General features: G+C 39.8%; 1 protein-coding gene across 5 annotated transcripts in view; it reads left to right on the top strand.

Moving 5' to 3' along the window:
* Tjp1 (tight junction protein 1) overlaps positions 1–11,801 on the top strand; it is a 233,112-nt gene that overhangs the window by 178,234 nt on the left and 43,077 nt on the right. For all 5 annotated transcript variants that reach the window (XM_029479120.1, XM_029479119.1, XM_029479116.1 and 2 more), the window contains 4 exons: positions 4,859–4,983; positions 5,702–5,804; positions 8,226–8,502; positions 11,709–11,785. In XM_029479120.1, coding sequence (XP_029334980.1) covers positions 4,859–4,983; positions 5,702–5,804; positions 8,226–8,502; positions 11,709–11,785 — 582 coding nt within the window. The remainder of the gene's footprint in view (positions 1–4,858; positions 4,984–5,701; positions 5,805–8,225; positions 8,503–11,708; positions 11,786–11,801) is intronic.

Genomic DNA, 11,801 nt, shown 5'->3' with positions numbered 1-11,801 from the left:
GCTGCAAGACTTTTGCCAAAGAGTATTTCAGTTGACTTTGAGGCTGCAAAAGTACAGAATCTTTTAAATACCTTTTTTTTTTTTTTTTTTTTTTTTGGTGTTCTAAGTTGCTTCAGAATAAAATGTGGAGTGTCTAGAGCAGAGGCTGCAACCTTTTTTCTGAAAATCCAGATAGCAATGAATATATGGCTTTACAGGCAATAAATCTTTATCATGGCAATATACTACCCTGTAGCTGTATTGCAAAAGCAGCCATAGTAGGCAAATGAATGAATGTGGCTGTGTTTTAATACAACGATATTTATAAAAGCAGACAGTTGAGGTAGTAAGATGCTTGCCGATCTTTGCTTGAGGACCTGCGTTCGACAGTCCTGGGTAGAAAAGCTGGAAGAGTTGCCGTGTGTTTATAATCTTAGCCCCGGGGAGTGAATGCAAGTTGGGCTCTCTGGCAGGCAAGTGTAGCTCAGGGGGGCCACTGAGAAATCCTGTCTCCAAAGTAAGAAACAGGAAAATGACACCAAGGTTGTCATCTGACCTCCAAGTGGACACATGCATGCACGCACTGTATACATAATAAAAAACAACAATAAATGGCAACCTGGACAAATTGGACCTTTGGATCATAGTTTGTTGACATTGACCTAGAGCCATAGCCTTCCAGGTTTATTGTAAAGAAAGAGGAATCAGCTAGGATGTTCTTTTTTACCAAAGATTCTGATTCTTTTGGCTTAGGGTAGGTTTGAACCACCATTTTAAAAGATGCACTACTTTGAGATGCGCTATACTAAGAAATTGTGACAGAGGAATGAAAATGTTTCTTGCTGTGTGATGGTGATGGAGATGATGATAGGATAGTAAGTGAAGGACATGGAACACACAAGTGATGGTAAATCCATAAGAAACTCCCGTGGCTTACACCTTAGCTTTTCTCTTTACTGTCAGGAATAATGTGATGGGACTTATTTTTTCATTTGTATTCTCAAAGGAAACCTGGGTTATCTCATAATACTAAAACCATTGAAATGCAGTTCCATTTTTTTTGCTTTGTTGTGTTGAGTTTTTGGCAGGACTTTGCTGTGTATCTCAGTTTCCCTTGAACTTAATATGTAGGCCAGGCTAACAACTTCAAACTCAAAGAAATCCTGGTGCCTCAGCCTCCTAAGTACTGGGGTCTGGTTCATTCTTGAGTTCCACTTACTGGGAATTCAGTCTCTACGGAGTGCTCTCAAAGAGCCTGTAATTGTGTCAAAGGGAAACACAAGTCAGGCTTGATTATGCATGTCCTCTGGGTTTTGCACTCAGGTGCTCCTCAGTGACAGCCTTTTCAGGGGAGGACATCCTAGTTTTCTAGTTCCTTAGTTAGAGTACACCCAGTACATTTACTGGGCATATGAGATCAATAGTGATCCGCAAAGCCACTCTAAGAGGACTGTCCAACAACCCTATTATACAATCCCATACAGAAGATAAAAATTTCAGTCTTCATGTTTTAAAAAAAAGATTGAAAGTTTTCATATTATACGATTGAATGCAATCAAAATATCATTTTAACATGTAACCAGAATTTTAAAATTATGTACATTTCCTCATGCCGTTGTAAAATGTGTGCATGTTTTACAATTTGAGCCTATTTCAGGCAGGACCACCCACATTTGAAGTGCTCATAGTCATGTAAAGACCATCACACTTTGAGCAAGCACCATCGGTAGCTTAAGGTGCTACCCCAACTAACATGTAAGGAGGTTGGCGTCTGCTGCACTTTCAGCCTAACACCCGCTTTGCTCTCAGCTGTTCTTCCTTAGAAACTGCATGCATTTTAGTAATACTTTGAGAAATAAGATGAATACTCAGCAATGAAATAGGCATTTTTATTTTCATATTAAAATATTATGGTAAAATTTTAGAAGATGAAATTACATAACTGAAATTAAGGGAATCTATAGGTAAGCTGGTAAGTCTTTAAGGAAATGATTGAATAAGAGGGAAACTTGGGATGAGAGTGCCAATACAGTGCAGGGGCTGTGGCTGTTTAATAGGTGGTGCCGGGAGAGCTGTTTAGCCACATAGAAAGGGATGAACTAGGACTTCTTGGTACACTTCATGTTTAAAATTAACTTATGATGAATCATAGGCCCAGGTGTTGCTAGAATCATAGAACTTAAAGAAGAAACTACAAAAGTAGATAGATATTGACATTACATTAGGAAGTGCTTTATTAAATATGTCAGAAGCCCAAAACAAAAGAGAAAACAGGTAAATTGGGCCTTATCAAAATTGGAAACATTGGTGTTTGAAAGGATACATCAGAAGGTCCAGCAACAGGCCCAAAGTGGGATCCAGCTCAAGGGGAGGTCCCAAGGCCTGACACTATTACTGAAGCTATGAAATGCTCACAAAAAGGGATCTATCATGACTGCCCTCCGAAAGACCCAACAAGCAGCTGTAAGAGTCAGATGCAGATGCTTGCACCCAACCAGTGGACAGAAGCAGCTGTCCCCTGTTGTTGAATTAGGGAAGGCTGAAAGAAGCTGAGGAGAAGGGTGATTCTGTAGGAGGACCTGCAGTCTCAATTAATCTGGGCTCCTGAGATCTCTCAGACACTGGACCACCAAACAAGCAGCATATACCAGCTGATATGAGGCCCCCAACACACATACAGTAGAGGATTTCCAGGTCTGTGTTCATTCAGAGATGAACCTAATCCTCAAGAGGCTGGAGGCCCCAGGGAGTTTAGAGGTCAGCTGGGGTGGTGGGTGGCACATCCACATGGAGACAGGTGGGGTGGGGAGGAGATATGGGATGTGGAGCAGTCGGGAGGGTGGAGGGGAGGGACAGGAATGGAATATGGAGTGTGAAAAATGGATTACAAATAAAATTTTTTAAAAGAGGAAAAAGAAAAAAGGATACCATCAAAACAGTGAGACGACAACACAGAACAAGGACACATCTTGATAAGGACCTTTTTTGAAGTTTGTTGTTACCTGTACTCTTATAACTAACTCAGTAATGCAGAGATGTAACTCAGATGAGAAGTGAGCAAAAGCTCTGACTAGACACTTTCTAGAGATATGTAACTAAATAGTAAGCACAGTGAAGGGATGCTCAGCATCCTTAGTCATCAAGGAAGTGCACCACTGAAGCCTAACTGTCAGCATGGAGACAAAAGGGTACTGTCTGTCATACACTGCTGATACTAATGTAAAATGATGCAGCCATCGTATAACACAATTGTAGAATGTCTCAGAACTTAACTATATAGCTACCGTGTGACCCATAATTCCACTTCTAGAAATATACCTGATAGTAAAAGCAGATACTCACTTAATGAGTAACATGTACATGAATGCTCACAGCAACTTTATTTATAATAGCCAGAAGTAGAAATAACACAAATAACCCATTTGCTAATGAATGATCAATAAAATGTGCTATATCTATATAATAGAGTATTTAGCAGTTAAAAATAATGGTATTTTTTAGATTGTGTTTTGCCCTGTTAAGACATAATATATCTGTAAATGGCTTGGTGATTGTCACAGCCCTCACTTCATTTGTATGCCCTTTAGCAATGTACATACTGTTAATATGAAACTTGATAATGACAGTTTGTTATAAAGACAGCCCTGTCCTCACATAATACAACACAATAGAGGCATTTATGCTAGGGAGGCAAAATTGATCTATTGGAAACTCATTGTTATTATGTACTTTATTAGTAACTCTTAGGTTATTTTTATTATTTAAATAGCTTTGTGTATGTGCACATATGTGGCAGATGTCAGTACCAGGTGTTATCCTCAATAGTTGTCAGTATGAGTATTCTGTCCTAATTCTAAACCAGAACTCACTGAAGAGTTTCTTATGAAATTCAAGTCAGCAACACAGAGATTAAGATGACCCACCTGCCTCCACTCCCCAGTACTGGGCTTACATGCTTGTGCAATTATACCTGGCTCAAACAAGTTTTAAAATCAAACACTAACCCAAAACAACCCAAAGATACACTAATTTGATACTTAACTGCTGACAAATGATGGTAAAGTATTTGGATCTTGTGATTGCAATGTGTGTCTGTAAGAGCGGAAAGTCTTATGTACAGTAAAACACTTGTAGTAGCAGCTGAATCTGGCCTGAGGTATTTCAGGTGTTGTCATCTCCTGGGCACAATGGCATCTGCAGCACAGTGTCTATGCTGTGTGTTCAGAAGCAAGGCTGCAGTGCAGTCCTCACACTTTGAAAGGGTTGAATTGTTTTTGCTGTGCTAAGCCATTGAGTCAATTATAGAAACTTTAGTTCTTTCAGAAGTTTGTAATATTATAATTTATTTAGTTGAAATACAAAAAAAGAATGTTAATGTGGTGCATTTCCTACACATACAACATATGTAGGACAGTGGTGTGTTGCTGTGTAGAGATTTCCTTTTGAGACTTGTAGAATAACTGAAGTTGAAATACCTAACGCTTGATTTTTAAGGTGCCCATTGTATTGTGTAAAATGACAGATGGCTTATGAAGTAAGTCTGTCCTTTCTGAGCCAGGTGTCAGTGCTAGTGATGACACACTGAACTCTGCTTGTCCCTTTAGGACCCCACCTGATTATCAAAAATCATTTAGGATCTTACTGCTCAGAGTTTTAAAATCAATTTAGTGCTTGTAGAATATTTATGCAGTTGACATTTTTAATATTGCTCTGTCTGGTGTATAATTTACTGGAACAGACATTCTCATAGAATGGATGACTGTAATGTATAGCCATCAAATGAACATAAAATTATAATTAATAGTTTCTACATTACTTGTGCTGGTAAGCAGTTTTGTTGTCCTTACTACAACTATTTTACTGTAATTGCTGTTTTTAGGCTCCTGGGTTTGGATTTGGAATTGCAATCTCTGGTGGAAGAGATAATCCTCATTTTCAGAGTGGGGAAACCTCCATAGTGATTTCTGATGTGCTAAAAGGAGGGCCAGCTGAAGGACAGCTACAGTAAGTGTGATCCCTCTGTCTGGTATCATGTCTCCTGTTTTTTTCCCACACTCATTGTTTTTGTCCTTAGTCATGGACCTCTTTTGTTAGTTATTCCAGATTATTTATACCCTGTACTGTACTTACTTAATTTCCCTCAAGTGAATATACACTTAGGTTTAAGAAATCTTTATACATGATGCAAGGAGCATCCAGGTAACTGTAAAGGTAAAGAGAGTGAAGGAGAACTTGTAACTAGCTCAGGTGGAACTAGCTTTTGAGGGCCTTTCACAGGAAAGTCTATACTAAGGAGATTAGTGCAGTACAGATGATAAGAAGGGCAGGAAGGAAAGATTCAGACTATAATCGGAAGGATCCAAAGACATTTAAAAGGAGAGAGACTTAATGTTTAATGACAGTACCTCTGTTAGTTGGTGACTTAGTGTCATCTAGTGTTCTAATCCAGCTAGTTACCAGTGATCTTTTTGTTTGTTAGTGCCTGTTCTGCTCAGGCGGTTGGGGAAACGCTGTCCTTTTCAAAAGGAAAAGGAACTGCTGCCATGGGGTTAGTTCCCTGCTAAATGCTCTTGTGAAGGGCCTGGCAGTGAAAGCTGATGCTGGGTTATCATTGCTCTAAAGGCAAGCAGATTAATTAACCTGTCATTCAACGAAGACTTTAGCTTTCTAGGTCTTATGTGCTTTTCTTTTAACATGTTTCTGCTGTTCTTTCCTCTCTTAGGGAAAATGACCGAGTTGCAATGGTTAATGGAGTTTCAATGGATAACGTTGAGCATGCTTTTGCTGTTCAGCAGCTAAGGAAAAGTGGGAAAAACGCAAAAATTGTGAGTATCTTTTATGTTCAACTTAGTAGAAGTATCAACTACTCTTAATCCTTGTTTAGTTTTTGATTCTTCCCTCCCCGCTCTTTGAATCTCCTTCCTGTTTTCAGAAAGGGTCTCTCTGGGTAGTCTTGGTTGTCCTGGAACTCTGCATAGACCAGGCTGCTCTACATTCACAGAAATCCTTCTGCCTCTGCCTCCCAGGTGCTGGGATGAAAGGTGTGGGACACTACACCAGCTTCTCCATCACGTTTAAGTCAATGAAGTCAGTTCCAAAGTCAGTTGTTGGTCCAGTGTGAGTGCTTCTTACTCTTCTGTGCTATGTACCTAAGTTAAGTTGAGATAGAAATTTTCATTAATAAACGGAGAGGGGGTGGAGTCTCATAGCTTAATGCTGCTGTCTCCTTTATGTACTTACATTAGCCTGGATCGTGATGAGCTGTGTGCAAGTGCCTGTGGCCCTCCTTTCTGGTCTGAGCTTTGTTTACAGGGAACACTTTACCTTCCTTCTCTGACCCTCCACAGCTACCACCCTTGTTAACTCTGATGTCTTAAGGAGAGAGAGGAAGCCAGGATTTTCTGAAAAAGAGTTGTTCAGGGTGTATTTCAAGGTACTGTCTTAAAGGCAGAGTCTGAGATTGCAGGAAGCACTAGCGTGCCTGGTTTATGCATGCAGAGTATGACTTGGCTGCAGATTGAAGTAGAGGTGAGACAGATGGGGAGGGAAGAAGGCAGCTGTCCTTCCTCTGTTCTCAGTAGCATAGTGCTTGTCTTTCCCACACGATGGCTTCCCTTGCTACTTGTCCTCCAACTTCAAACATTGCTTGCTTGCTTGCTTGTTTGTTTGTTTTCACCAAAAAGACCCACTCTGGCTTATCTGGATAGTAGGAAGCAGAATGTTTAGTGTTGCCTCAGCCTTAGAAGGTATTTAGCCATGAAAAAAATATAATATGGAAGGAAGTAGCAAGACAAGATTATTAGGCATTTATCAGGCAGAGCAGATTTGAAGTAATTTAGGAGAGATTAAAATTAAAGCTACACATCACACAGGTTGGTAACAGACAAGGAAACCTCTTGGAAGTGGGTGTCATTGAGAATATACCCTAATGGTGAGGTTTTATTCACATACAGAGCTGGTCCGCTTGATCTCTGAGAGCACAAGAAAGAAGTATTAAATAAGTGAGACACACACTGACTAAAGCGGGCCGAGCAACCAAGACCTTCACGAGTGATGAAAAAAACCTGTTAGGCAGTTTCATTGAGCGGGAACAAGATGCAGATGAAAGGATTGCTGAACAGCAGCAAGAATGCTGCTGGTAGTACTAATGAGTTTATAGATGGCCTAATCAATAAAAAGTATCTTTTATTGTATCAAAACACATGGCTGATGAGGGGAAGAAACCAGTAGAAAGTCATTTACATGTGACTGCAAGTGAAGCCCTGAGAAAACAGAAGCAGATGGAGAAATCAGAAGTGAGCAAAAAGTTTGAGTGGCTAAAGGTGTCAGAAGACAAGTGTTCCCCAAGAAGCTCTTGTAGGCCCCCAGGAGACCCAGTGTCCCAGTATGAGGGAGCCAGGTGGCTTCCAGGATTACAGAACTGCACATTCAGAAGATGCATAAAGATCTGGAACTTAGAAACAAAGAAGTGAGTGGACAGGGAACACTGAAAACGAATGCAAGAATGACAAGTTATAAATTGGACCAACACAGAGACACAAGGCAGTTTGTGTTGGGGAAGTGTGCTGAGCTCATGAGCTCCTACCAAGTAAGGTGTGCATTAGTTTGCGATAAATAAATGTATCACTTAGTATGTTGGGACAATTACACATATTGATAATGATGCACTGTCAAATTTTGATTAAGGAATGAGGTCAGGCTTGTGAGTTTGTTGTGTTTTGGTTACAAAGTGTTCATAAGATATGTGGTATCGGGCTGCTGAGATGGCTCAGCGGTTAATAGCACCGACTACTCTTCCAAAGGTCCCAAGTTCAAATCCCAGCAACCACATGGTGGCTCACAACCATCCATAGCGAAATCTGATGCCCTCTTCTGGAGTGTCTGAAGACAGCTACAGTGTACTTACATATAATAAATAAATAAATATTTAAAGAACATTAAAAAACACACATTATAAAAAAAAAGATATGTGGTATCTTTAGAGTATAGTTCTAATCCTTCATTCTACACAACAAGTATTAATTACCACCTGGAAAATTGTTATAAATTCTGGAAGGATTTAGTAAATTTACTGTTTGGCCAGATCTGTTTTATTAAGAGAGTGGAAAACAGCCATTTTGGAAATGTATTGGTGTGATTACTCTATTATCTCCTTTGTATTTACATAAGTGAATGTAAGTCAAGGGAAATGTATGAGTGGAGAGTATATGACTGTCGTTCAGTTTATTATTTCTTTTTATTTGTAGACTATCCGAAGGAAGAAGAAAGTTCAGATCCCTGTAAGTCACCCAGATCCTGAGCCGGTGTCTGATAATGAAGATGATAGCTACGACGAAGAAGTACATGACCCAAGAGCTGGCCGCGGTGCTTTAGCGAACAGAAGGAGCGAGAAGAGCTGGGCAAGGGATAGGAGTGCAAGCAGGGAGAGGAGCCTGTCCCCTCGCTCGGACAGGCGGTCGGTGGCCTCCAGTCAGCCCGCAAAACCCACCAAGGTCACACTGGTGAAGTCTCGGAAAAATGAAGGTATCACTGACTCTCACTGTTCTTACGTGAGACTTTTAAAGCTAGTTTAATAAGAAATACAATGACCATATTATCTGTTTTTTTTCCATTTCTCTTTCTAGTCATGTTATCTTGCTAAGAGTCAAATCCTGGTAAGGTAGACATTGGGATATTTTGGAACCTTTTCTCAAATCATTTTGTTGGTGCAAACTTTTAGTTGAATTTTGGTTTTATTGGAACAGGAATAGCCAAATTCAAATTGTGCTAGCAAGAAATGTTGCGCCAGCACTCAATTGAAATGCTGTGGTTTTCTTTACTGTTAGAATCAATAGTAGTATGACCATAGAAATAAGTCTAAGGACTGACTTGGAGAGGAGAGATGGGCTAATTTGTAAATGGAAGATTGATGTTCTTAAACTGAATACTCTCTCGCTTCACTAGATTGTTAGCTTTTTAAATGACTCTTTGATCCTACTGGCATGTGGTTATGTAGGGCTCATGACTTTGGTTTTAAAAATGGTGGAGAAAGTGTTTTGTTGAAGGTGAGCTTTGGTCTAACCTGCTCACCGTCCTGTCACTGACATTTCTTGCCCTCTCCCATGGGCTCCCATGCTCTTCATGGTGCTCCTTCCCTCACACTTGGACTTCACTTCTAGTGCCTGCCTCCCAGCCCAGAGCCATTCACAGGGGATCCAAGGCTGGGTTCCACAGCTGAGCTAACTGTTAGAACAATGTTTTCTTTGGACTATTGTAATTCTCATCTTTCTAAGGTCCACACATCTTTTCATTTCCATCCTTCTACCTTTAATGTTCTATCTAGTTTCCGTCCAAGAACTTTGCTTGCTGTCTTGTGTAGCTAATCTCATGTATTCCCGGGATTCACTGCTTGGCTCATGTCACCACCTCCTTCTAGTCCACATCAGTGCACTCTGCCCAGCCAGCTTAGACATACTCAGTTGTCCGGAGGGATTCCTCAGAATCAGCCACACCGAGTTAAAGGGAATCACAGTCTATTCTTGTTTTTTTTCTTTGCGTTTCAAATGAATATTTTTCAACTATATTCCTGTCAATCCAGTTTCTCAGTCAGGTAAGTATAGTTGATATAGTACTTTTCCTTGACATCTCTTGCTTGTATGGTGAACATGTCCCAACTCCCAACCTTACTGTCTCACTTTTCTGTCTTTCTCTGTTGCTCTTCTTTTCCAGGCGGCTGCTGTCTGTCTCTTCAGTGGACTTTGTCAGTATTGTGACTGATCTCAGGGTCTGTCCCTTCCACTGAACTCTGTAGAATGTTTTCTAAAGATTCCACCTTAATTGTTTCTATTTGTGTTTGTATCAGTGTTAGGTATCCAGATTTAGGACTTCACATCTGCCATGTTCTTTCCTTCACCCTTTGGTGTATTTGTTTTGCATACCCCCAGCCTCCTGCACATAACACACTCTTCATTCAGGTTTAGTTTTAGTGTTTCTTAGGTGAAGTTTTAGCTTTGGTATTTCTTTCTTATACTTCTCTGACCCTGATATTATGACCCTGAGGTATGCATATTTGGTCCCATGTTTGCACTAGTAAACTACCATGCACTAGTAAATTACTATGGTAACATCTTTTGCTCTGTTATCTTAAAGTTGCCAAGGTGCAGGGACTATCTGATCTGTTTCTTTAATTTGTAGTGCTGGGACATAGTTACTATGTACCCAAAGAAATACCTAGAATAAAGTAGTAAACTGATATACAAGGAATATTTTGGCACCATCTGTATATTGATATTTATGGTCTTTTATTTTGTTTTGAGATTGGGTCTCACTGTGTAGCTCTGGATGTCCTGGAACACTATGTAGACCAGACTGGCCTTGAACTCACAGAGATTCAACTGTCTGCCTCTGCCTCTGCCTCTCAAGTGATAGATTAAAGTTATGTATCCAGCCTTTTGTAACAGACAGACAGACAGACAGACACACACACACACACACACAGAGCTTTGTTTTTTGTTTTGTTTTGTTTTGTTTTGTTTTTTGAGACAGGGTTTCTTTGTGTAGTCTTTACTGTCTTATTACTAGTTCTGTAGACCAGGGCTGGCCTTGAATTTACAGAGATCTGCCACCTGCCTCTGCATCCCAGGTACTTGGGCTAAGTGATGCACCACCATCACCCAGCTCAGTTGTAACCTTTTCCTAGTGAGTAAGATTATGTCCTTAGTCCCGTATTTTTCTATGATGAAATTGCTGTTTTCAAAGCACTTACCATTGCCTGTCTGGATCTCCCAACGTCATTACTAGTCTACTCTGGTTCTAGTTCTGCTTCTGTGTATATTCTTTGCATATTTACCTTATGTTAATCTTTAACTGAGATGAACATTTAGACTCTTGCACTGCAGGCTTCATACTTTATCCTACATTAAAACCTGTTTGTTCGTCTTGGCTTTTAAGTTTGGGTTTTTCTTGAATTTTATTTCTTTTAAAACAATGAAAGTCCTCCCTCCTCATTCCTTTCACAGATCAAGAACATTTCTTTTTCTGTTGACACAGGACTGATAGTTACAGCTTTTGTTTTGTCTGTCTTACTGAGATAGTCTTCACTGTATGGTCTACACAGTCCTGTCCTGTCTCAGCCAATGAGGGTGAGCATCATTTGTGTGCTCTACCGCACCTGACAACAGTTTTGTCTTTTAATTTTTTGGTCATTTCCTTAACCCCTTACTCGCCCACAGATAAAATGACCATTTCATGGGTGTGTTGTAGGTTGCATAAATGAGAGCACTGTATATTAATTCTTACATCTGTTAGTAGCAGGCTGTACTAAAGCTCTTGAGTTTCTTCAGTAGAGGTTTGTACATACCCATGAATGAGGGGAAAGAAAACTAATAATTGAATCATAGCAGTCATCAAAAGCCTTGTCAGACTTCAGAGTTTCTTAAGCTTCAAGCAGTTCACTCGAAAGATTGTGTTCTTTAAACAGTACAAGAAGCTATGTCATCACATAATCCGGAAAAAAGATGACGTCTTTTAGGCCTTCTCCTTTCCAATAAGATGGAGATAGTAAGAGAGTGTCATTTTTTGAACCATGTTTTATTTTGCTTTTTCTTGACTGCATACTTTTCAATGATTTAAAGATAATAGCTTTAGGTGCAGAGTGGTTCATAAGGACAGTAATTTTAAATCTTAAAATTTAAACTGTACTTAATTGTCTTAGGACTTTGAACTAAAGATATTTAACTGTATTCTTCCAGAATATGGTCTTCGATTGGCCAGCCATATATTTGTAAAGGAAATTTCACAAGATAGTTTGGCAGCAAGAGATGGTAACATTCAAGAAGGGGATG

The sequence above is a fragment of the Mus caroli genome, chromosome 7 (genome assembly GCF_900094665.2).
Source record: "Mus caroli chromosome 7, CAROLI_EIJ_v1.1, whole genome shotgun sequence".
NCBI classification, from domain to species: domain Eukaryota; kingdom Metazoa; phylum Chordata; class Mammalia; order Rodentia; family Muridae; genus Mus; species Mus caroli.
The sequence above is the reverse complement of the archived record's forward strand: the minus strand, read 5'-3'. Positions and strand labels throughout refer to the sequence as shown.